Raw genomic sequence first — 27081 nt, forward strand, 5'->3', positions numbered from 1 at the left:
TCCGTGCTGCCTGTGTCAAACAGGCAGCTTGTCCTGTGCCCCTCCATCAGGATGTCCATCATTGACCTTGTGAGCTGGTGGGGAGCGCTTTGGTCGAGGGTTACGGAAGCCAGGGTGGGGTCGCTGTCTTGGTCCGGCGCGGCGGGGTGCCCCGTGAGCACCCGTTGGTCATAGGCGGTGGGAGATGGCGCCAACCAAGATGGCCGCCCTCATGTCTCGCACATGGCGGCAGGCGGCAGGCAGATGGCGACCCCCACGTCTCACACGCGGTGCTGCTCGATCCCGCTCACGGTTTTGACTTACAGACCTTGGCGAAGTGGCCCTTGTTTCCGCAGCTGGAGCAGGTAGCTTGTCAGGCCGGGCAGCATTTCCGGGGGTGCTTCTCCAGTCCGCAGAAGTAGCACTTCGCAGACTCATGACTGGCAGCAGCCGAGGTCAATTCGCCAGCGGGTTGCAAGGTTTGCGGAGCCCATGAGGCCATGGGGGAATCGCGTGCCTGGAGAGCCTCAGAGTTGCACAGAGCAGCCTCCAACGTATCAGGCAGCTCGATCGCCGAACTTAGGGTAAGATCGGCTTTTTCCAGCAGCCGCTGGCACACGTACACTGACCTGGTCCCCGTGACGTAGGCGTCTCTCACTAGGAGCTCTGCATGTTGCGCCGCCATCAGCTCCTGGCAATTGCAGGCTCGCACGAGCGTCTGTAGTACCTGGACTTGATTCCCCGGGCCACTGTTGCCGTGTCGCTAAGCGGTGCCGAGCATAGACGCTGTTTATCGGCCACAGGCATTGTCTTTTGAGTGCGTTCATCATGCCGTCGTAGCTCGGCTGGTCTCTGATCAGCGAATAGACCTGTGGGCCCCCTGGAGACTAGAACTCTGGGCTTCGCTACAGGGTCGGTCGCTTTAATCTCCTCTAGGTACGCTTCGAAGCAGGCCAGCCAGAGTTCGAAAGCTTTTCCAGCTTCAGGCATTTGCGGATCAATGTCTAATTTGTCTGGTCTCAGCACATGTTCCATGCTTAAAAATGTACAGTGAATAAAATTGAAGCACCTTCAATAACTCGAAAAGACTGAGGTTTGGTAAAATACTGAAAGGCTTTTATTCGCTGTACAATACGACCTCCACGGTGAGTGTCTGCCCCGGACTGAGGGGGAGGGGCAAGGTGAACACCTTTATACAGGACTCTGTGGGAGGAGCCACAGGGGCAGTCAGCAGAGGGGCGTTTCCAGACAGTTAACCCAGTTACAACATATATATATGGTTTACCACACTACCCAGACGGAATATAAGGTGTTGTTCCTCCAACCTGAGTGTGGCTTCATCTTTACAGTAGAGGAGGCCATGGATAGACTTGTCAGAATGGGAATGGGATGTGGAATTAAAATGTGTGCCACTGGGAGATCCCTGTGGGTTTCCCCTCCCCCCCCCTTCCTTCTCCCTGGGCCTCCCATCCCATGATCCTCTCATATCCCTCTTACCAATCACCTGTCCAGCTCTTGGCTGCATCCCTCCCCCTCATGTCTTCTCCTACCATTTTGGATCTCCCCTTCCCCCTCCCACTTTCAAATCTCTTACTAACTCTTCCTTCAGTTAGTCCTGACGAAGGGTCTCAGCCTGAAACGTCAACTGTACCTCTTCCTAGAGATGCTGCCTGGCCTGCTGCGTTCACCAGCAACTTTGATGTGTGTTGCTTGAATTTCCAGCATCCGCAGAATTCCTCGTGTTTGCTTTTTCCACTGAAGTTGGGTCATGGGTTAAGGGTGAAAGGTGAAAAGTTCAAAGGAAACATGAGGGGGATCTTCTTCACAGAGTGGAGTGAGAGTGTGGAATGAGCTGCCAGTGCAAGTAGTGGATGCAGGTTCAATTTCAACATTTAAGAGAACTTTGAATGGGTACATGAATGAGAAGGGTTTGGAGGGCTATGGCCTGGGTGTGGTTGATAGGACTAGGCAAATTAGTATTTCAGCATGGACTAGATGGACCAAAGAGCCTGTGTCTGTGTTGTAATGTCCAATGACTTGAGGACCCTATAAATAAGTGGTGATTTTGATTATGGGTTTCAATGATCATTAAAGTCATTAATGATTGTGCTCTTTGTGTTGTGTTCATTCTCTCCTTTATGTTGGAAATAGTTTATTTCATCATCAGTGAAACCTAAACAAATGATACCAGTGTTTGTAGCTACTTTTGGGAGGGGGGATTTAGTTAAAAACTATTATTGCGATACAGATATGGTTTAGGTTGCCTATTTCTGTGTTCATATTGAGTGGTTTAAGTACATAGAGTCCCTAATGCTCATGTTAATAAAGTAGAAAAATCACCTGTTCTGGATTAAGGAATTTTGTTTATCTTATACCAAGTTTCATAAACAGTGACTCTCTGCTTTTAATGATATGCCTCTGCCAAAAGAACATATTTATAATCTCCGCTTTAGCGGAAGGTATATTTTTGCACAAAAGTTGATGCAAACTAGGCGCTGCGACAAAGTTGATAATCTTCCTTTGAAAATGATATATAATATCTTTGTTCAATTGAGTATACGGAAACTGGTCAATGCAGTCAGTTTATCAACTGATTAAACATTGTCTGTAGATTACACTTTAACCAACTCATTAAGTTGCAAAAGCAACTACGATAAGCTTCAGTGCAAATCGATTCCACAGCACTGTTAACCAACATTGTGCTACCTTTTCTTCCATTTCATACTTACCTTATTTGGGATTTTTTTAATTTAGCTGCATTCATTTTAGGTACACTCAAAAGAATCTAATCTCAAATTCCAAAATTTGGAAATTTGTTTGTTGTCCCACCAATCTCAATAACAAGATGTGTGAAAAAACAATTGCAGATTCCTCACACAAGCATCATGATGAGAATGCAAACACGTGGAGTGTCATGTATTCCTATAGTTAATTATTTGCATAACGTGCTTGAACCTTTGCATTTTGACAACAAAAATATAAGGAAAGAATAGTTTCAAGGTCCAATACATCTGAATCTGGTAGTGGTAAAACGAATATGGAGCTTTTGGAGCAAGCACCAATTAATCTCAGCCATATGGCATGTAGTGTCATTCCCAATGTGTTGGAGAAGTAGACAGAAATGTGGGCTATTCAATATTGATCGCTATGGTAAACTACTGTACAAATTATGAGTTTGCTCAGTGAACACACAAGTTGAACCGCCTTACAATTCACGGTTCAAAAACTGGAAAATGAAAAATTAATGCAGCCACTGGAAATGGAATAATACTCATTTTTAGCAGATCTGAAAAAGATAAAAAAACAGTAACATCAGGAAATCATTTGTTTTAAGGCTAACACGACGTTTCCTCCGACGTTACTGCACAGTAGTTTTCAGTTTTTATTTTAAAACCTGGACCTGAAAATTGTCCTGCTGGTCAAGAGTAATTTATATTTGGGTCACCACGTGATCTAGATCTAACCAACCACGAACAAGCTTGTATAAAATCTGGTTTAAGCCGGTTTGAACGATTAAATGGTTTTTATGAATTTCCAAAGAAATGTTATTGGGCACATCTAGGTGCATTGCGCCAGAAAACAGTGCACTTTCATGCGTTGTTGCAGCATGGGACCCGATTCGGGCAGCCAGTACACCGGTGCAGCAGCCGAGTAACATTATCTTGTTTTCGGCAATTTGGCTAGCACCCCAGGGCCCGCCCTCTGCGCCTCCCATTGGCCCGAGCCCGACGGGGGGCGTTGCCTGCCTGCCGATCTGCCGTTGGATCGGGCGCCGTCAATTGGCGTAGGCTGGTGTCAGTCAGTGCAATTCGTAGCAGTGTTGGTTGCGTGCTGCTGGTCGTTGTGAGTGGCCATTGGCGTTACTAGCGTGTGAAGGGAAGAAAAAACACCAGCGCTTTTTGTATTAACCGTTCGCTCAAAAAAGAATAGCCCGCTCCTCACAACTCCGGGCCCCACTACATTTTTTTTGTAAATTGTGTCGGCCAACCAAGTCGCCATGCCTAAGAGAAAGGTAGGTTACGGAGTGCAGAGGCGTTCATGCTGAAAACAGGGTCGACTCGGTGAGCTACCGATATCGGGGCCGCCTCCTATCCTCCGGACCTAACCCAAGCGAACGGCGGCTTTCCCTGACCGCGTACGCGGTGGGCCGGGGTGAGGTCGAAGGCAACAGGACAGCGGCCGCGCTCTTCTTTGTTCTTGGGGCCCTGGGTAGGCGCAGTGCCGCCTCCGGTCGTTAGTTGGCGTACGAGAGGGAGAGGGCTCGCAGCTCCCTCCAACTTTCGCCGGGGTCCCGTTTTTTTAAACCGAGCTTTCGACTTGTTCCGCCCCTTGCTCAAACGTTCTCTCTTGTCCGGCTACGCCGTGCGAAAGACGGCGAGAATATTGAATGGGCGTCTGGGCATCCGTAGTGACGTCAGCGGCGGTGGACGCGCCTGAAGGAGATGGCGCCGGCCAGTGCCAGGATGCCGGTAGTGTGTTTATCACAGTGCCCAAACGTATAGGGTTCAACTCTGCTTTAGCCTTGTTTGGAAATGTGGTACCGGACCCAGCCAGTGTGCGGCACATTGGTTGCCGTGTGTGTGATGGTTGACTCCTGGTACTTTCTTATGCATGTGAAAGTAATGATACATTTTAGAAACCTTCAAAGTAATGGACCGAACATTTGGATAATTGTTTAGTATTTGCTTTCAGAACTTATTTGAATGATTTTAGCTTTTGTTTTCCAAATGACAAGTGTAATCAATGAAAGTTTATTCTGTGTTTGCAGAGTGATACAGATGCAAAGGATGAGGTTGGTACCTTATTTAATCTGTTGTTTTTCATAAATCCTGTAAGCTTTGGGACCCAATACAGTTTTTAAACTGCTGAGATTTCTTTGTTCATCAATTTATCTTCATATTTTGATGTACACCTGACTAATAAATGTAATCTACTCTAAATAATTGTACTTTTAAATCTTTTTAAAGCCAAGGAGGTCACCAAGACTATCAGCGGTACGTAACTATTTTGTGTAAAATAAAATATTTTTGGGGGGGGGGCAATTGAGCAGTTTAGATGTTTCTGTTTTTATTGCAGAAACCTGCAGTTTCCAAACCAGAGCCAAAACAAAAGAAAGCACCTGCTAAAGTAAGTTTAATTTAATTGTTATAAATCTTCACATTATTATTATTCTTTCCTAAATAAGCAGTAGCTAAGAATTGTCCAGGAATATTTAGAATAAAGCACAAAGTAGGCTGTGCTTGGCCTGCCGCTAGATGAGTTTCCTTTTATGGTACCAAACTGTATCAGTCTCTGCTGTTCCTTTGATTTCATCAGATGCATGGGGGGGGGGGGGGAGCTTGCTACATGTGCAACAGCTTGCTCTCCATATTGTACTGCCCGGATTTGCATATATAGACAGCTAGGATGCAATATCCATGGTCAAATCTAACTGACAGAGACCTCAGATTCATAAAATTTCAAGTGTATGCCTTCTGTCTGTTTGAAAGCTGAGAGTTAACACTACCCTATCAGGCATTCCATGCCTCTGCTATTTGGATATTTTTGTTGCAACTGAGAGATTATGGCCTGATCCGTGGGCATCAGTTACTCCAGAACTAGGGCACACCTTATTGGTGAGATTGTGGTTGGCCTGACTAGCAATGCACAGAATAACTGGAAATGCAGTGGGATATCTAGTCCTATCCAGCTGAACAATGTATTGAGGATAAGGAGAGCATTTTTCTGTGCCAGTTTGGTTCCATTAATCTTCAAAAGAAAGTAGGTGTGATAGGTGAAACTTTGGTAATTTTAGGAGACTAACTGAGGTGATAGTAAGATTTGTCAAAAGTATTAGAAGTATATAGGTGTATAAGATGAGAGGCATTGATCGTGTGGATAGTCAGAGGCTTTTTCCCAGGGCTGAAATGGTTACCACAAGAGGACACAGGTTTAAGGTACTGGAGACTATGTACAGAGGAGATGTCAGGGTGGTGAGTGCGTGGAATGGGCTGCCGGCAACAGTGGTGGAGGCGGATACGATAGGGTATTTTAAGAGACTTTTGGATAGGTACATGGAGCTTAGAAAAATAGAGAGCTATAGGTAAGCCTATAAGGTTTCTTAGGTAGGGACATGTTTGGCACAACTTTGTGGGCCAAAGGGCCTGTATTGTGCTATAGGTTTTCTATGTTTCTGTATAGTTTTGTTGCTTACCTGGTGCAAAGTTGAGATGATTCTTTTGAACTGATAAAGGATGTCTAATTATTGTCCATATTGGAGCCAACAAAAGAATAATAGTCGTTCAGTAATTTGGGTCACAAATAAATATAACCATATAACAATTACAGCATGGAAACAGGCCATCTCGGCCCTTCTAGTCCGTGCTGAACTCCTACTCTCACCAAGTCCCACTGACCTGCACTCGGTCCATAACCCTCCATGCCCTTTCTGTCCATATATCTATCCCATTTAACTTTAAACGACAACATCGAACCTGCCTCAACCACTACTGCTGGAAGCTCGTTCCACACAGCCACCACTCTCTGAGTAAAGAAGTTCCCCCTCATGTTACCCCTAAACTTTTGCCCTTTAACTCTCAACTCATGTCCTCTTGTTTGAATCTCCCCCACTCTCAATGGAAAAAGCCTATCCACGTCAACTCTATCAATACCCCTCATAATTTTAAACACCTCTATCAAGTCCCCTCTCAACCTTCTATGCTCCAAAGAATAAAGACCTAACTTGTTCAACCTTTCTCTGTAACTTAGGAGATGAAACCCAGGCAACATTTTGGTGAACTTGCTCTGTACTCTCAATTTTATTGACATCTTTCCTATAATTTGGTGACCAGAACTGTACACAGTACTCCAAATTTGGCCTTACCAATGCCTTATACAATTTCAACATTACATCCCAACTCCTATACTCAATGCTCTGATTAATAAAGGCCAGCATACCAAAAGGTTTCTTCACCATCCTATCTATATGAGATTTCACCTTCAGGGAACTACGCACCATTATTCCTAGATCCCCCTGTTCTACTGCATTCTTTAGTGCTCTACCATTTACCATGTATGTCCTATTTTGATTAGTCCTACCAAAATGTAGCACCTCACATTTTTCAGCATTAAACTCCATCTGCCATCTTTCAGCCCACTCTTCTAACTGGCTTAAATCTCTCTGTAAGCTTTGAAAACTTACTTCATTATCCACAACGCCACCTATCTTAGTATCATCTGCATACTTACTAACCCAATTTACCATCCCATCATCCAGATCGTTAATATATATGACAAACAACATTGGACCCAGTACAGATCCCTAAGGCACACCGCTACACACCGTCCTCCAATCTGACACATAGTTATCCACCACTACTCTCTGGCGTCTCCCATCCAGCCACTGCTGAATCCATTTTACTACTTTGATATTAATGCCTAACGATTGAACCTTCCTAACTAACCTTCCGTGTGGAACCTTGTCAAAGGCCTTACTGATGTCCATATAGACAACATCCACTGCTTTACCCTCATCAACTTTCATAGTAACCTCATCAAAAAATTCAATAAGATTTGTAGACATGACCTTCCACGCACAAATCCATGTTGACTGTTCCTAATCAGACCCTGTCTATCCAGATGATAATATATACCATCTCTAAGAATACTTTCCATCAATTTACCCACCACTGACGTCAAACTCACAGGCCGATAATTGCTAAGTTTACTCTTAGAACCCTTTTTAAACAATGGAACCACATGAGCAATACGCCAATCCTCCGGCACCATCCCCGTTTCTAATGACATTTGAAATAGTTCTGTCAGAGCTCCTGCTATTTCCACACTAACTTCCCTCAAGGTCCTAGGGAATATCTTGTCTGGACCTGGAGACTTATCCATATAGTTCTGTTGACTTGAGTAAACATTAAAAGGAGCTGAGTATACGCATCCTAATAAGTATGTCCTGAAGCATGCATTTACACTACTAGACTGATGGTAGTCTTTGAGTTCAAATGTGGTTGTGTGCTATTTCTAGAATTGGTTTATAATTTGTTTGGAATTTATCAAACATTGTGAACAAGTGAGGGAAATAAACTACTTTTCCACAAGTTAATAGGAACTTGAAGCACTTGTAAATTTGACAACTGCTGTTTCAAATACTGAATAGGAGCTACTACACAAGGTTCTAATTCCGTGCATCTGCTAGCTATGCATTCTTCAGTACTGCACTTTCCAGGTAAAAGTAGCTAAGTTATGTCAGTGTCGTGGAATATTGTTTGCTTGAGTGCATGCAGTTCCAGCAGTAATCAGGAAACTAAAACATTTTGTTGGCTGATAGTGTTGTCCAATTGTTAAGACCCTCACATTGTTTAAACACGATAGTAATTTAGACCCTTTCATATGACAAAAAATGTGCAATTGTCTCCATAAGTTCTCTTACACCTTATTTCATTCTCATAACATCATTGTGTTTCCTTTATACCTTGAGAATTCGTCTAGCTTTTTGTTTGCAGTTTATGATGTTTATGATGTGTCTGAACAAAATTGATTTAATTGTATTTTGTGAAGATTGTGTTAAGGAATGCAATTATTTTTGGGATTATATCAGTATTTTCTAAATTCAAATCAATGGTGGCCTTTATTTTGTCCGTTTTTTTGAGTATAATAAAATTAAGAGTTTAGATGTTAGATTATGACGACACGTAGTCTCCTTTTATTATCATTTAGTAATGTATGCATTAAGAAATGATACATTATTTCCTCCAGTGTGATATCACAAAATACAGGACAAACCAAGACTGAAAAAACTGACAAAACCACATAATTATACATATAGTTACAAACAGTGTAACAATACCATAACTTGATGAAGAACCTCCTTCTTGGTTGCCAAAAACAGGCAAGGCCGGGGATTTTGAGGCCTACCCTCCGAAAAGATTCCCGACCACGGTAACAACAGCAGCGGACAGGCGTTTCAGAAATTTCTCCAGATGTTCCTCTGTGCTTTCACGTCCATTCTCCATCAGATCAGAATTGTCCACGGCCCCTATTTAACAGATACGACATCATTTTTCACCAGAGAGCTGCGCACGCGCGGCGCGCTGCCATCTTCTCCTCCCGCCGAGGATGCCCCGAAATAACTTCCTTCATTAATAAAATTACATTGTGAATTGCAACACAGACCATTCACAGTGAATGAACAGGTTCTGTTAGTACAGGTGTCTGGGTCATAAAATTACACATAAATCAGAAGCGCCTAAAGCTGTTAAGAACAATTGTTAAAAGTCGATCAAGGGGAAACTAGTCCTGTGATTTGCAGTGGGTCTCAACCTGAAACATTGACTGTTTATTCATATCAGGTGCTGCTGTGTGTGTATTGCTCTGGATTTCCAGCATCTGCAGAATCTGCTGTGATTATGAGAACTTTCTCACATGTAGAGGGTGTCTATAAGTCAAGTTCGTAACGGGCACAGCCTGAATTAGATCGGTCAAATTTATTATCGTTAACTTTTTTGTCATGGAATGTTGTTCTGCAGCATTAGTACAGTGGAAAGACATAAAATTGAAACATTGTGCAAAAAAAAAAGACGAACAAGATTAACGTTGGTTCATGATCCTATGGTGGATTCCTTTGGTCATGATCAATTAAATCATCAGGGACTTGTGTCTTTTTCCCCAAAATTTAGAGTCAAATTATTTTTCTTGCTTAATTTGTGTGGAAGGCATCTTTGATACTTTTAACTTGTGTTCCTACTATGCTGTAATTTGTGGGGGAGCAATATTTATACGCAAGTAGGTTTAATCATCATACTGTTATATACAGCAGCAGTCCCCAACCACCGGGCCACAAAGCATGTGCTACAGGGCTGCAAGGAAACGATATGAGTCGGCTGCACCCTTCCTCATTCCCTGTCACGCACTGTTGGACTTGAACATAGGGTCGTATTTGCCAGGACATCCCGTATATTGGGCTAAATTGGTTTGTCCAATACGGGACCACCCTTGTCCCATATTTCCCCCGCTAAGGTAGAGTGTTCCTATGAAACCTTTCGTGCTGAAATGGCTTAAAGCACAGAAGCAATTACCATTAATTGAAATGGGAAAAATTTTTGAGCTTGCCCAGACCCAAAAAAAACCTATCAAATCATATCAAATAACACATAAAACCGAAAATAACACTAACATAGAGTAAAAGCAGGAATTATATGATAAATACACAGTCTATATAAAGTAGAAATAATGTATGTACAGTGTAGTCGGGAAGATAAGCCAAAACCGATTTGTGGAAAAAAACACAAATACGAGGAAATCTGCAGATGCTGGAATTTCAAGCAACAGATATAAAAGTTGCTGGTGAACGCAGCAGGCCAGGCAGCATCTCTAGGAAGAGGTGCAGTCGACGGATCGGGCCGAGGCTCTTTGTCAGGACTAACTGAAAGAAGAGCTAGTAAGAGATTTGAAAGTCGGAGGGGGAGGGGGAGATCCAGAATGATAGGAGAAGACAGGAGGGGGAGAGATGGAGCTAAGAGCTGGACAGTTGATTGGCAAAAGGGATATGAGAGAATCATGGGACAGGAGACCCATGGGAAAAAAATCGGCACGTACGCGCATGCGCACACAGGTGCACGCGCAAGGCTTCATGGTCATGGTAGTCTTTCCTGAGGTAAACACAAGTGTTGTCGGGATTTGACTGCTACTTTTGTCCCTTTATTTGGGAGTGAAAAAGTTGGCAACCCTAACTGTAAAAGACATGTTGAGGTGAGTTTAACCCTACTTGAGCACCCCCGCCCCCAGTCAGCCCATCCGCAAGAATATTGTCAATATTAAACTGGTCCACGGTGCAAAAAAGGTTGGGGACCCCTGATATACAGGACCAGCACTTGTTCAAATCCCAACATTAGCACATACTTGGGGACAAAATTTGTTCTAAACAGTAAAAATTAGGTTGTAGATTATCAGAAGTTTAATTTTTAGCCGTTATGTCTCCTGTCAATGCAAGTAGTTGGAAGTTATATTCAAAAATCACCTTGTTCTTTAAAGTATTTAACCAACTGCTGCAATTTGTGCCATACTTTAATAGAAGGAGAAGGCTGCTAATGACAAGAAGGATGAAAAGAAAGCACCAGCAAAAGGCAAAAAAGGAACTAAAGGCAAAGAAGAGACCAACCAAGAGGATGCAAAAGAAGAAACTCCCTCTGAAAATGGAGAAGCCAAAAATGATGAGGTGAGAAATGAAAATCTGAAATCCATTCACCGAGGTTGTATGTCTATTTTGATATGTAATTGTAAGTCAATCCACGTTTGTTGTCAATGGAAAACACACTTGCAGTAGCATCATGGCTCTACTAGCCTTGTATTCCGACCTTTCTTAGTGCCATAAGATACTTGGATGTATATGGCTTTACAGCTCATTTCAGTTTACAGAGATGCAAATAATTTCCAGTATGAAAATACTGGATACTACTCAGTTGCATCCAGGCATAGTCATACAGCACCATAACAGGCCTTTCAGCTCAACCTGTCCATGGTTGATAATGATACCCATCTAAACTGGTCCCTTTTGCCTGTGTTTGGCCCATATTTGTCAAAGCTTTTTCCTATTCATGTATCTGTCCAAGCATATTAACAATCTTTAAAAAGCACTTGTTTCAACCACTGCCTCTGGCTACTCCTTTCTTATATTGACCAACCTCTGTATGTTATCCCTACTGTGTAATAGGTACTTAGCATCAGGTAATATCTAAGCATCTGCACAGTGTGTTTTATGTTGCTGACCTTTCATCAAAAAAAATTGAGCATCTACTCCCTGCTACTGAATAACAATCCAAAATAAATAACTTATTTTCTATTCCACAAGTTTTAGCTTAACGGACATCTTAAGTATCTGTACTCTTAGGCCTTTCAAGTACAAACATACATGGAGGTATTTCCATGAACATTACATTAGACTGGTAGTTAAACAAGATTTAAATATCTATAATGGCTTATTCCTTATGACTTGGTCTATTTTAAACATGCTTGATTATTCATTATATTAAACAGCTCTATGCCATTATCTCCATTGTTATTTCTATGTCTGTTACATACTTTACATATCTCATTGTCAAAGAAACAAAATACTTTCCAGCATCTGTCCTTGTCTTACTACTGTGAATTTTTCTGTATCTGGTATTTCTGATTTTAATTTGAAGGGTTCTGGTATTGACATTTTCTACTTTTGTTGTCATCTTTCTTATTGTTCCATTTTAAGAGAAAACTCAAAGTAGCCAATAGCCGATAAGTAAACTCGGATCTTGGATGTGCACTGAATTAATTGGAATGTTTTGACTAGTACTTGAGCACTTTCCCTAGTTCAGTGATAGGATGTTTCATAGTCACAGCTGGATAGATTCATCTTAACTGTTTTAATATGGTGGGTCAGCTGCCTCATTTTCTAGCATTGATGCCATGACAAACCTTTTATTTATTCAATATTGGATACCTGTTCTGTGAGTCCTGTTCAACTAGCAAAATACAACAGCTACTAGAAAATGTTCATGCTTGCCTATGAAAGCTCAGGAAGACATTAAAACTCCTGGTTTCTGTCTCCAGCTGTCTAAAACTGAAGAAATTCCTCTTCGTCTTCTTTCCAGAACAAATATTGCGTCTTTGTTCTGGAAAGAAGCCCAATAGTTCTAGTTACCCTCTTGTTTGGAGGAAAGGATATTTCCTCTTAACATCTTGCATCATTTAACTTTCTCTCACAACTTAAAAGTTGCTCCACCTGCTTCTTTCTTTGTATCTCAGCCCCTTAATTGCAAGATTCAATCTCTGCTCTAATTTCAATGTCTTTTTTTTAAAGAGGTCAAAACTTCCTGGTACTTTCTAGTGGTCTCTCAGTGCCCTCCAAAGTAGTATTGAAAGTTCCTTTATTTTGCTTCCTAGCTCTTGTAATAAAAGCCAACATTCTATCAGCATTTTTAATACTGCATTGTAACTTTTGCACTTCATACATTAGAATCCAAAATCCCTTTGATTTGTAACCATTTTATCATCTCATTCTATTTAAATCCGTGTTTTATTATTGGAGTGCATAGTCTCATTTATCTATAATGTATTCTGTCAATTGTTTCTTGCCCATTCATTTAACTCTTACGTATTCCTTTGCGGGCATTCTGTCTTCACCTAGCATCAAATTTGGTGACTGTACTCAAGTTCATTGCAGTTGAGGCCTGAGCACTGATTCCTTTTTTGGTAATAATGGGCCAATCTCAGGATTATTCATCCTGATTGTCAGATAGTTCCTCGCTTGTTCATGCTTGCTCTTCTCCCCCCCCCCCGCCCCCACCACTCCACCACCACCATCCTATTCTATGCAATACGTTGATGCTGGGTGGGGGGAGGGCACATGAAATTGAAGGCAGCATGGATACATGCCTATGTACCCTATTATTTCCACTGAGTATCCCTTTTCTCTTGGTCCCTGCATAAGAAAAACTTTATTTTTGTGAGCATACTAGCTATATTAAGTAACATTTTATTTCTTCAGTAAGTATATTAACTGAAAGTAATCTGATTCTATTTTATTTATTTCACAGGCATTGAGTAGCAAACATAGCCCAGTTACTCTCTGGTACACAAGGCATGGTATGAAACTATTAACTTAGTTCCTTGCAGTGAAGAAATTGTTGGAGGAATATAGTAGGTCAGACAGTATATAAATAGTTGGATGTTTGCTTGACATTTACATCTTTGTAGATTTCTGAATTTTCAGCATGGCTATTTAAAGCAATGATTTTGCAGAGAATTGTGAGCTCAACTATCAATTTCTACAATTTATTTTCACTTTCAGTTGGTTACGTTTAAATGCAATATTTGTTTTGTGCAATTTGTATCAATTATTTCTTTTACATTTCAGGCACAGTCCACTGAAAGCTGTGAAGAAAAAGAAGCCAAGTCAGAGTAACTGCATCTGCCCGTCATCTCCATCAATGGCATCCATACCTCCATACTGTATTGTTAACAGAGAGGAATATTTTTATCAACTATTTTATAAATACAAGGTTTTTTTAGCATGAATTTAATTATGGAAACACCCACATCTCAAGATTATTTGGGGGTTCGGAACCCTAAAGAATCATTGTTTTAAATTGTGATTGTTGTAGTTGGTGTGATATGTGGGACAAGTAAATGGTGGTAGTTATTGACTTCTGTCAATGTTTGTCTTGTGTCATACTCAAAAAAAAAGGTCTGATTTTAATTCACCAGGTATTTGTGGTGTTAGGTTAATACAAGTGGGTAAGAGTAAGGAGAAAGTTGTTCATGTCAAAACATTCCAGTGGTTTTGTGGGTTAGTTTTGTAACTGGGTAAAATATTTTGGTGAAAAAAAAATAGAAAATGTGGGGCCTGGAAATCTAATGTGAAAAATATATTAATTTTAAATTTGTCATTTTTGTAAAGAAAAACCTTTGCAATCATGTAAAACTAGTTTCTAATTGAAAGTAACATCTTTTAAAAGGGCAGATGGCTGTATGTATCCACTTCCTGTTAGAATTTTTGCTGGATAATTTACCTTAATAAAAAAAAACACCCCAGTGTTTCTCTACATAATGCTTTGCTGCCATTTAATTATACTTTGAAGAATTGAACAGTACTGTAGCACAGTATGTCACTTTGATATTTGAATATATTTTGTCTACACTATTGTAGCACTATTATGAATTTTTTTTTATGAAGGCACTTGGCTTTGCTGCTTGCTGCAAACTACCTGTATAATCAACTTTTGTCTAAAGCTGTCTATTGAGAAAATATTTTGATGTGAGAAGCAGTTCTTTTAATATTCAATAGGACATTTGAGGTACTTGTATGAAATTGTTGCACTATATAATAGATCTCATCTTCCACGGATGTCAGGTAAATATTTTCTTGAATATTTAGTTTCAATGTAATGTGGACATGACTGGCAATGCTGGTGTGTCTCTGCCCTTACTTGCTGCAGCACTGAGGTAGCAGCCAAGACTTAACTACATTGATCAGAACATGGAGCAGATCAGGTGAGGATGACAAACTGTCTTGCCTTAATGGGTGTTAAGGAATCCGATGAGCTTTCACAACAGATTCTTTATTGTTACCATTGTAGTAAGTATTTTTGGTTCACTTGAACTTGAGTGCTTCATGCTCTATGCTGGGTTTTGTGGACTTGAATAACTCGAGGTCAAACTCTTGAGTTAACAATTTGATCATTGCAACCTCAAGCCTTTCTATCTTGCAACCAAATAATTTAGTTGCAAAAGCTAAATACAGTATAACTCCCTCATTCGACTGTTCAGAAATTGCAGTGTTTCAGCTTCTGGCTTGTCCAGGCAAGCACTATTGGCCAAGTGTTGCGGATGGGGTTATTAAGCACGAGTGCCCTCTAGTCAGGATGTGATGGGCCAAATTGCCTGTTTCCATGCGATATGTTTAAGGCTTTCCTGTGGTCCTTTTCCACCTACAGGGCTCTGGTTCATACGATACTTTTCTATTCATTGGTTTCCTAAAGATTAAAGGCCTCCATTAGCCTTGCAAGACCATGGATCTGCGCCTGGAAAGTCTTCACTCTCCTGGGCAAGGTTGTATGGAAGACCGGCAGTTGCCCATGCTGCAAGTCTCCCCTCTCCATGACAGCAATATTGTCCAAGGGCAAGGGCCGATACAGCTTGGCACCAGTGTCGTCGCAGAACACTGTGATTAAGTGCCTTGCTCAAGGACACAACACACTGCCACGACTGGGGCTCAAACTCACGATCGCTAGTCGAATGCCTTAACCACTTGGTCACGTGCCCACAAGATTATTGTATTAGTAACATCAATGTTGACGTTAGAAATAATGTGGTAGGTGGGAAAATTTACCAGTCCAGCACCAAGGAATTCCTTAGCATATTGGATTGAGTTATACGTTATTAAAATCAAATGCTGTAATGCTAATGGTGAGAAACAGGAAATGTGCAGATTTCATCAGAAATGATAGGGATTTTAAGATGCAGGGGAAGGTGAGGGAGGAGATTATGTGAAAAGCAAGAGACGATGCAAGATGATAGGAAATCAAAGTGCATTTTCATTGAAATAAGAAAAAAAATTGTAAGAAAGACTTGGGATTTTGTCAATTACATTCTAGATTTCAATTTTACTGATTCCAAAATCCTTGGTAATTTTATTGAATCTTGAGGCTGTCATCTGTGTTGTTAGAAATGGGTGATGTTCTTTAAGGTTGTTTTGAGCCTCACTGGAATAGAGTAAGAAGTCAAAGAGCGGACAGAGGGAGTGAAGCGAAAGAATTAACTTCAAAGGAAGCTCTGGTTAAGTTTGCTGTGGAAAGTGTTGCACTTGTTCTCTGCAGAGGATGCCATGTTGTGAAAGTGAATATACTGCACTAATTTAAAGTTCAAATAGTGTACTGTTGCATGTAGGTCCTTGTGGGCCATCTTGGCAGGAAGAGGACATCCTTCTAAGGAAATAGGCAATGGAAGAACAGAAGTTGCAGTAGAAAATGTAAATACTGGTGCAAATTAGGGCTTTGTTTGAAAAGGTGAAACAAACTTTACAAGACTTGTTTTTTTATTTTTTGCTCTAGCTTTAGCTATAAGGCGTGTGTGAAGCAGGTACAGAATAAGGTCATTCAGCCCTTTGCTTTTATGTCTTGCCCAAAAAAGGTTACTTGGGTTATTTCCAAATCTCAAGCTAGTCTCATGAAATTTACTACATCATATGTACTGAGAAGTACTGAAAAGCTTGTCCTGTATACTGTTCGTACAGATCAAATGTCACACAATGCATTAAGGAGGACTAAGGTAAAGCTAGAAGAATGTGGAATAAAATATAACAGGTACAGAGTGTAGTGCAGGTAAACAGAAAGGTGTAAGCAGATCATAACAAGGTACATTGTGAGGTAAGAGTCCATTTTTTTTCCCGTTCTGGGGAACCATTTGATAGTCTTGTAACAAGAATTCTTCCAGTTGCCAATTAAATCAGGCCTGTCAGGACCTTGTTTTATAAATTCCCCAAATCCCTTGAAATGATATTCTCTGACTACTAATTTCTGTTCATTGTCTTAAGGTATGTCTTTTCCTAAACTTACTTGCAATCTATCTTTATACCACCAACAAATTTAGCAGGTATGTTTTTCATTCTTCACCCAAGCCAAGAAAATAATAAATCGATAATGGTTAGGTTGAGATGGAAAATGATGGCATTCAGTCATTCACTTGAATGCAAAACCTTTTTTTCCCTATATATTACATAAGTTCCTGCAATTCTTGAGTAATCCAAGAGTTATTATGGTGGGTCTTTATTTTTTTTTGGAATCTTTATTGAGCTCTGACCCATCTTTAGAAATATAGAAATTTTTCTCCAGCCCATAAACTAAAAAGCTGTAAATAAAGTATTTTGCTACATATTGTTTAACCTCTAGCACATTTCGAAATGCAATATAGACCTAACCTAGCTCGGGTTTCAGGTTGGCTATCCAATGCTCATTAAGTTTGGTTGAATCGACCATAAGATGGTGTACCTAAAATTTAAAAATAATCAGCTGTGTGGTACTTGTTATTTCGGAGCTGTGTTGTGATTCTTCGACAAAAATATTGCAGTATTTTGGTCTTATGAAGTTGATAGCCCCTCTGAGTGTTGAATTATTTTTGATTAAATTTACCGAGATCCAGCCTGAGGCCATTTGCTGGTGCCATATGGAAAAGTTGCAAAGTGATGGAGAATCGCTACAACTACCCAATTCTAGATTGATACCTTAATATTGAAGCAAAGCACAACAATCAGTGTATTGTCGTTAGTCATTCTAGTGGTCTGGATCTCTTTGCAATTACCATGTTTCTGTTGTAAGAATGAGATAAATAAGGTCCTTTCTAACAATCAATTTGTGTTATTTTTTCTCCCCCATTCAGGTGGCATGAGGGTTATTGGCTAAGGGAACTTAATTACCCATTAATGAGTTGCTTGCTGGGCTATTTCAGAGGAATGAGCTACATTACTTTGGGTTTGAAGTGAGCTATGGAGCAGAACAGGTAAGGGCAGCTGAGTTTCTTTGGCAACATACATCAATGAATGGAATTTTACCATTAATGTAGTTTCTTTGCTAGATTTCTGGACTTAAATTTACAGTAAAACTCTATTCACTTTCCCATTTGGGATATCCCACTGATGTCTTCTTGTCTCCCAGCCTGGTTTCCCATGCGTTCTTTAAATTTTGTAGGACACTGTTGCCTGTGCTTCCTTTGAACTCAGCAAGGCCCCATGTTTCACACTTCCTTTAAATGTATTTTTCCTGTATTTCACCTACATTTCCTGCATTTCATTTAAACTTGCTGGGACCATGTTTCCCATGATCCTTTTAAGCATATTGGGTTCGCTGGAAAACTCGTTATAATACTATGAAATGCTTTAAAAAGTGAATTACAACTGTGATTGATAGTAACATCCGAAAACCTGTCAGTCTGGCAAATCCAAAATCTGAGTGTTATTGGAGTTCTGGAAATTGCCCAGCTGATATAGGGCAAATTTAACTTGTCTTTGGATCACTTATTGAAGTATATGGATGGGGTTTGAATTTTTTTGTTGATGTTTTTAATTCAATTCAGAGGTAAAACTGATTAATTTCAGCAATTAAAAATTTTTCAATGGATGCATTCATTCATTTCTACTCTATAGATTGCAATAGTGCTGTATGAAAATAAGAAATAAAAGCAGGAACAGGCCTTCTAGTACTTCATGCCTGCACACCTTTTCAATAAGATGATTGCCGAAGTACTAGTTTGCAGCACTAATCCCACATACTTTGGTTCTCTTAATTTCTAACAATCTCGATCTTGAATATGTTCAGCATATTGATTAGTGAATTCTAAATATGTATTACTACCTGTGGCTAAGACCCTTTATTTTGAAACCATCCTGCCTGATTCTAGACAGCTAGTCAAGGGAAATATCACCTCTGCATCTACATTGTCAAGGCTAATTATTTATGTTCAATGTGTTGATTTTTTTCAAAGTTTTATCGCTAGAAGTTCAAACTTGTAATTTTCATGTTGGCTAGTATGGTATTCCGTCCAGTTTCATTCTTGTAATAGAATGTGAACAGGCCTGGAATACTAGTTTTCTCAGGACTTGTATGACTACATGTTCTATTGCTCCTGATCCTCAAGAACCTCTGGCAAATACACTTTAGTCTCATCTGACCACAACCTTTTTCCACATCTTTACAGTATCTTCTAAGTAATGCTTTGCAAGCAAGGATATGCTTTATTTTAAGCAGTATGTATGGAGTAAATCAATACTGTGCATCAGCCTGGTAACGTCAACACTACTGTAAAGTGATGAAGTAGCATAATGTTATTGGTTGATTTTCAGCAGCAGGGACTGGAAATCTGGTCAAGATTGATGGGGAGATATTGCTAAATATAGATCCTGGATAAAGAACATAAGAAATAGGAGCAGGAATAGGCCATCTGGCCCTTTGAGCCTGCTGCACCAATCAATAAGATCATGGCTGATCTTGCCATGGATTCGCTTCCACCTACTTGCCTTTTCCCCATAGCCCTTAGTTCCCCTGCTAGCCTCTGCCAGAAATCCTAAACTGGGGCGGAAGTTTTCTCAGCAGGCCAGAAGCCCACAGCACACTGCCAGAGCAACCATAGAGTGGTTTCAAGAGAAGAAAATTGATGTCTTTGAGTGGCCCAGTCAGTGTCCTGACCTAAACCTGATCAGACATCTTTGGGAAAACCTCAAGGTCCATCGCCTCTCCCCAACTCACCTGGCAGACCTGGAGCAATTTTGCGAAGATGAATGGGCAAATCTCGCTCCATTAAATTTGCAAAACTAATAGTCTTATCCAAATATACATCTGGCTGTATTAGTTGCAAGTGGTGGTTCAACTAAGTACTGAGTAAAGGGAATGAATGCTTTTGAACTGACTTTTTAGTTGTTCATGCTTTACAATTTTCCCTGTGTGTTTTTTTTGGGTTCTACTGTGGGGGGGGGGAGGGGGAAAGCAGCATGTGATTTACGGATAAAATTTCTTAGACATTGATCGAGGTCCCTGGTTGTAGTACTCATTTATGTAAACAAAGAGTTGGGAGCTGAATACTTTCACAAGGCACTGTATAAATTTATGCTACATTGTGTTAGTCTCTTAATCTTACTTTCCTACTAAATGATTGTACAGCATAATTCCACTAACAGCTCACTGAACCTTAACAGATAAATGGTTCGCCACAATAATCTGCTTTTGATTTATTTTTCAGAAATCTTGATCACCAGCTCATGTTTCTTGCACTTCTTTAGGGGAGCAGGAGAAAGGGAGTAGGGATTGCCCAGGAAATTATAGACCAGTGAGCCTTACCTCAGTGGTTGGTAAGTTGATGGAGAAGATCCTGAGAGGCAGGGTTTATGAATATTTGGAGAGGATAGAGGATTAGGAGTAGTCAGCGTGGCTTTGTCAAGGGCAGGTCGTGCCTTACGAGCCTGATTGTATTTTTTGAGGATGTGACTAAACACATTGATGACGGAAGAGCAGTAGATGTAGTGCATATGGATTTCAGCAAGGCACTTGATAAGGAACCCCATGCAAGGCTTGTTGAGAAAATAAAGAAGCATGGGATCCAAGAGGACATTGCTTCGTGGATCCAGAACTGGCTTGCCCACAGAAGGCAAAGAGTGGTTGTAGACAGGTCATATTCTGCATGGAGGTCGGTCACCAGTGGGGTGCCTCAGGGATCTGTTCTGTGACCCTTACTCTTCGTGATTTTTATAAATGACCTGGATGAGGAAGTGGAGGGATGGGTTAGTAAGTTTGCTGATGACACAAAGGTTGGAGGTGTTGTGGATAGTGTGGAGGGCTGTCAGAAGTTACAGCGAGACATTGATAGGATGCAAAACTGGACTGAGAAGTGGCAGATGGAGTTCAACCCAGATAAGTGTGAAGTGGTTCATTTTGGTAGGTCAAATATGATGGCAGGATATAGTATTAATGGCAAGACTCTTGGCAGTGTGGAGGATCAGAGGATCTTGGGGTCCGAGTCCACTGGACACTCAAAGCAGCTGCGCAGTTTGACTCTGTGGTTAAGAAGGTGTACGATGTATTGGCCTTCATTAATCGTGGAATTGAATTTAGGAGCCGAGAGGTAATGTTGGAGCTATATAGGACCCTGGTCAGACTCCACTTGGAGTACTGTGCTCAGTTCTGGTCGCCTCACTACAGGAAGGATGTGGAAGCCATAGAAAAGGTGCGGAGGAGATTTACAAGGATGTTGCCTGGATTGGGGAGCATGCCTTATGAGAATAGGTTGAGTGAACTCGGCCTTTTCTCCTTGGAGCGACGGGGGATGAGAGGTGACCTGATAGAGGTGTACAAGATGATGAGAGGCATTGATCGTGTGGATAGTCAGAGGCTTTTTCCCAGGGCTGAAATGGTTGCCACAAGAGGACACAGGTTTAAGGTGCCAGGGAGTAGGTACAAAGGAGATGTCAGGGGTAAGTTTTTTTTACTCAGAGAGTGGTGAGTGCATGGAATGGGCTGCTGGCAATGGTGGTGGAGGCGGATACGATAGGGTCTTTTAAGAGACTTTTAGATAAGTTCATAGAGCTTAGTAAAATAGAAGGCTATAGTAAGCCTAGTAATTTCTAAGGTAAGGACATGTTCAGCACAACTTTGTGGGCCGAAGGGCCTGTATTGTGCTGTAGGTTTTCTATGTTTTAAACTCAGCAAGGTCCTTTTCTCATGATCCTTTTCGATATTTTTGGTGGGAGGGTGACATTCCCATGCTGCCTTTAAACTTGCTGGGGTCTCATTGCCATTCTCCCTTTAAACACAATTAAAATAATACCACTGTGTAACATTTTTTTTAGAAGTGGAAAATTGATTGGTGGATTAATTGGAACTGCTTGCCATTGAGCCATTCCAGCTAAAAGTTCCAAGCATGCCAGGTTATTGGAGTTATTCTGCTTAATTAGGATTTTACATGCATCTTCAATAAAAACTGATATGAAATATCCTTTAATATAGGACAGATAAGCAAATCATTGGTCAATGAGATGGATCTCTCAGATCCTAAAGGAGGAAGAAAAGGTTAAAGATTAAAATCTGTACTTTAGAGCATATGCACTAGTGATATACCCAGCAAAATTGGGATGCCCAAGGTGCAGAACTCCCAAGTATGTGAACCTTGAAATATTGAAGAATTAACTAATGTTAGGCAGATCAGTCGGATTTTTAATTCAGGATTTTGTAAGACTAGAAGCCAAGGTCAAAGGAAAAGCGCAGGGATGATGGGGGATGTCAGTCAGACACGCTCACAATGCAGTCAGCAGGGTTTTGGACACATTGAATGTGTGGGCGAATGAGAAGCTGAAATAGCCCAGACTACAGATGGCAAAGCATGAATGGAAATCTTGTCTGGAAATCTTATCTCCTGAAGTGTATTCAGTTACTTTGGCGAACCTGTAGAATTTTCTACTCTGCCATCTGTGAAGTATTTATCATTTCAGTCCTAAATCTCTTATTCTAAATACAAATGCTTGATCTCCCACACAGAGGGAATATCCTCCCTGCTTCCAGTCTTTATGTTAATTTTAATAGTCTTTATGTACATTTCCATGAAATATTTTAATTTTTCTGAACTCTAGTTGACCAGGCCTGTTTTCATCAACTCTCATGCAATGGTCCTTGCCATCCTAGAAATCAGCTTGGTGAACCTTCATCACACTGTCCCTGACAAGTATATCCTTTGCTAGGTAAGGTGACCAAAACTGTACACAATACACCAGGTGTGGTCTCACTCATCTAATCGTACCTCCTTTTCCTGAATCAAAATAATGTTATCCGATGATACAGAAGTGATTCCTTCAGTTACTGGAATTTGGATTTTTAAATTATCCCCAGCAAACATGAAAGAACACCATTCTTATTTTTGTATTAAATATGTTTGGAATGCATGATTAGTAAACAATACTAATAAAGCAGTACTTGGGGACTGAAAACTGAAGGGGGTGGTTAACTGTAGTCAGACTTGTCAAATCTTGTGTTCAGCCAGATAGAGTTAAGAAGCTTCAATACGTGTCTAGCATATTTATATATCACATATTTGGAACTTCTGTCTTGACTTTCCATGCTCGCATTACTGTACCATTCTTTCTTGTTGCAGGTTAAACACTTGCTCTTTTTACATCAGCTCTCATCTGTTAGGTGGGACTGATCTTTTTGATATCTAATGCTGATAGTATTGTTAGAGAAGAAATAGAATGTTGCCTTCTCAGAGATGTACGGTGAGTGACAGAAAGCAATGTTATCAAATTAAATGGATCTTTCAAAGAACTGGCACTATTGAAAAAGGCAAATCAGCCACAATCGGACTGAGATTTAATGAAAGTATTGTGGAGTGCACATGCAGCCAAACCAGAGAATCAGAATCAGGTTTATTATCACCGGCATGTGACGTGAAATTTGTTAACTTAGCAGCAGCAGTTCAATGCAATACATAATCTAGCAGAGAGAGAAAGATAACAATAAATAAAACATAATAAATAAACAAGTAAATCAATTGTGTATATTGAACAGATTTTTTAAAATGTACAAAAACAGAAATACTGTATATTAAAAATAGTGAGGTAGTGTCCAAAGCTTCAATGTCTGATGAGAATCACTTCTCATTGCAGATACCCAGGAAAGTTTTATTGGAAGCACAAAATACTCTGCAGATGCTGGGGTCAAAGCAACACTCACAACACGCTGGAGGAACTCAGCAGATCGGGCAGCATCCCTGGAAGCAATCAGTCAACATTTCGGGCCGGAACCCTTTCTCAAGACTAAAGAGGGAAGGGGCAGAGGCCCTGTAAAGAAGGTGGGGGGAGGCTGGTGGGTTCCTATAAAGGGGTGGGGGAGGGGATAGGCAGGAAAAATGAAGAAGGAATAGGGGGAAGCACAATTAGTAGTAGAAGGAGGCAGAAGGGAAGTAGTAGGCAGCTGGGGGAGAGGGCAGGGTGAAACTGGGATAGGGGAGGGAATTACTGGAAGTTGGAGAATTCAATGTTCATGCCAAGGGGCTGGAGACTACCTGGACAGTATATGAGGTGTTGCTCCTCCAACCTGAGAGCCTCATCATGGCAGTAGAGGAGGCCATGTATGGACATATCTGGGAATGTGATGCAGAGTTGAAGTGGGTGGCAACCGGGAAATCCTGTCTATTATGGCAGATGGAGCGGAGGTGCTCGATGAAGCGGTCCCCTAATCTGCATGGGGTTTCACCGATGTAGAGGAGGCCGCACCGGGAGCATCGGATGCAATAGATGACCCCAACAGACTCACAAGGGAAGTGTTGCCTCACCTGGAAGGACTGTTTGGGCCCCTGAATGGTGGCAAGAGAGCAGGTGTGGCATTTACGCTTACAGTGATAAGTGCCGGTTAGGAGATCCGTAGGGAGGGACGTGTGGACCAGGGAGTTGCGGAGGGAACGATCACTGCAGAGAGGGAAAGATGTGTTTAGTGGTGGGGTCCTGTTGAAGGTGGCGGAAGATAATGTACTGGATCCAGAGGCTGGTGGGGTGGTAGGTGAGGACAAGGGGAACTCTGTCCCTGTTGTGGCGGGAGGATGGGGTGAGGGTCGAAGTGCGGGAAATGGAGGAGATGCGGGTGAGGGCATCATTGATGACGGCAGAAGGGAAACCATGTTCCTTAAAGAAAGGACATTTGAGATGTCCTGGAACTGAAAGTCTCATCCTGGGAGCAGATGCAGCGGAGACGGAGGAACTGGGAATATGGAATGGCATTTTTGCATGTAGCAGGGTGGGAAGAGGTATAGTCGAGGTAGTTATGAGAGTTGGTGGGCTTGTAGAAGATGTCAGTGGATAGTCTGTCTCTAGAGATGGAGATCGAGAAAGGTGAGAGAAGTGTCCGAGATAGACCAAGTGAATTTGAGGGCTGGGTGGAAGTTTGAAGTAAAGTTGATGAAATTGACGAGCTCAGCTTGGGTGCAGGAAGCAGCACCAATGTAGTCGTCAATGTAGCGAAGGAAAAGTTGCCCCATCCCTCTTCAGTCCTGACGAAGGGTTCCTACCTGAAATGTTGACTGATCATTTCCACGGATGCTGCCCTACCTGCTGAGTTTGTCAGCGTGTTGTGAAAGTTTTATTGGAACAGCAATGGATAAGTCAGTCAAAGTAGAGTTTATTCTAATGTGCACTTGAAAGCATTACTTTCAGCAGCATTACAAGCGCGTAGCATTTTACTCAAGAATGAGCATAAATTATACACAATATTATGACAAATAATGCAATTAGAATAAAAGAAGCACAAAGTTCATTTTAGTGCAATATATCCAAAATGGTCAGTGTTGCTAACAACATTGTTGTCTTCAACTTCATTAATATCAGGAGTGATTGATAAGTTAGTATCCTCAGGTAGAAGGAGTCAATTTTAGAAAACCTCGGCACATTTATTTTTCCTACATTTGCACACTTAGTCCAGCAGTCATGGAGCATATGGATCCCTTCTTTGTAGATTTGGTGTCTTGGACCTCCAGAAGTGGTCCACAGCAGGGGTCATTGATAAGTTTGTGGCCTAAGGTAGAAGGAGATGAGTTATTAACTTCAAACTTTCTGCATTTTCACTCAGAGTTGAACTGCACATGCATGTAATGAAAGCCATATAACTCGTCTCCTTCTACCTTAGGCCACCAACTTATCAATCACCTCTGGTGTGGATCACCTGGAGGTCCAAGACTTGTTACATGCACGTGCAGTTCAACTCTTTGATAATGCAGAAAGTTTGCAGTTAATAACGCATCTCCTACCTTGGGCCACGAACTTATCAATTACCCCTGCTGTGGACCACTTCTACAAAGAAGGGATCTGTATGTTCCATGACCGCTGGACTAAGTGTGTACTTGTAGGAGGGGACTATGTTGAAAAATAAATGTGATAGGTTTTCTAAAATTGACTCCTCCTACCTTAGGCCACGAACTAATCAATCACCCCTAGTATTGATAGGAGTGCAAGAGGTTAAGGACAGAATTTATCAGTTGCATCGAGGACGGTTTCTCAAGTCAATATGTAGCAAGTCCAATTAGTGGAGAGGCCATACTTGACCTGGCATTGGGCAATAAGCCTGACCAGGTGACAGACATTTCATTGGTAGGATATATTTAGGGAACAGTGATCACAACTCCTTGTGCTTTAAAATTGCTGTAAGGATAAGTATGGAACTTGAGGGAGAGCACCACAATACAGGCCCTTTGGCCCACAATACTGCGCCGAACATGCATGTACTTCAGAAATTACCTAGGGTTACCCATAGCTCTCTATTTTTCTAAACTCTACCTCTCCAAGGGTCTCTTAAAAGGCCCTATCGTATCTGCCTCCACCACTATCACTGGCAGCCCATTCCATGCACTCACCACTGTGTTTTTTAAAAAAAAAACAACTTATCCCTGACATCTTGGCTGTACCGACTTCCAAGCACCTTAAAACTGTGCCCTCTCATGATAGCCATTTTAGCCCTGGGAAAAGGCCTCTGAATATCCATACAATCCATGCCTCTCATCATCTTATACACATCTATCAGGTCACTTCTCATCCTCCGTCACTCCAAGGAGAAAAGGCCAAATTCACTCATCCGATTTTCATAAACCATGCTCCCCAATCCAGGCAACATCCTTGTAAACACCAGAAAATCTGCAGATGCTGGAAATTCAAGCAACACACACAGAATGCTGGTAGAACGCAGCATCTATAGAAAGAAGTACAGTCGATGTTTCAGGTGGAGACCCTTTGTCAGGACTAACGGGAAAAAAGAGATAGTAAGAGATTTGAAAGTGGGAGGGGGAGGGATGAAGCCAAGAGCTGAGAAGTTGATTGGTAAAAGGGATCCAAGGCTGGAGAAGGGAGAGTATCATGGGATGGAAGGCCTTGGAAGGAAGAAAGGGGGAGGGGAACACCAGAGGAAGATGGAGAACAGGCAAGGAGTTATTGTGAGAGGAAAAGAGAGGAAAAAAATAGTAAATTAGGGATGGGGTAAGAAGAGGAGGAGGGGAATATTACATTGATTCCTCTAACTTCCGTTAATGCCCCAATCCAAACAACATGCTTGTAAATCTCTGCATCCTTTC

The 27081-nt window shown here is 41.3% G+C and overlaps 1 protein-coding gene and 1 long non-coding RNA gene across 3 annotated transcripts in view; one reads left to right on the top strand and one right to left on the bottom strand.

Annotated features, from left to right (window-relative positions):
* The first annotated feature begins 3758 nt into the window (after positions 1–3758).
* LOC134352876 (non-histone chromosomal protein HMG-14A-like) lies at positions 3759–14217 on the top strand. Of its 2 annotated transcripts, XM_063060439.1 has the most exons (6): positions 3763–3991; positions 4748–4771; positions 4947–4973; positions 5056–5106; positions 11039–11182; positions 13856–14217. In XM_063060439.1, exons 1-6 carry the CDS (start codon positions 3977–3979, stop codon positions 13901–13903), a joined length of 309 nt encoding a protein of 102 aa, XP_062916509.1. In that variant the 5' UTR covers positions 3763–3976; the 3' UTR covers positions 13904–14217. The 2 variants fall into 2 exon arrangements, with proteins under 2 accessions (XP_062916510.1, XP_062916509.1); XM_063060440.1 differs by lacking the exon at positions 4947–4973 and having other exon boundaries at positions 3759–3991.
* LOC134352877 (uncharacterized) overlaps positions 5113–27081 on the bottom strand; it is a 109038-nt gene continuing 87069 nt past the window's right edge. Inside the window, exon 3 of the long non-coding RNA XR_010019492.1 lies at positions 5113–9004. This is a non-coding gene — a long non-coding RNA (uncharacterized LOC134352877). The remainder of the gene's footprint in view (positions 9005–27081) is intronic.

This window comes from Mobula hypostoma, chromosome 10, assembly GCF_963921235.1.
Source record: "Mobula hypostoma chromosome 10, sMobHyp1.1, whole genome shotgun sequence".
Lineage (NCBI taxonomy): Eukaryota > Metazoa > Chordata > Chondrichthyes > Myliobatiformes > Myliobatidae > Mobula > Mobula hypostoma.

Bases quoted from the DNA above. Each gene is read 5' to 3' on its own strand.
- LOC134352876 (XM_063060439.1), top strand. The intron at 4,772-4,946 runs GTTGGTACCTTA...ATCTTTTTAAAG, and splicing joins ATACAGATGCAAAGGATGAG to CCAAGGAGGTCACCAAGACT. The intron at 5,107-11,038 runs GTAAGTTTAATT...ATACTTTAATAG, and splicing joins AAAAGAAAGCACCTGCTAAA to AAGGAGAAGGCTGCTAATGA.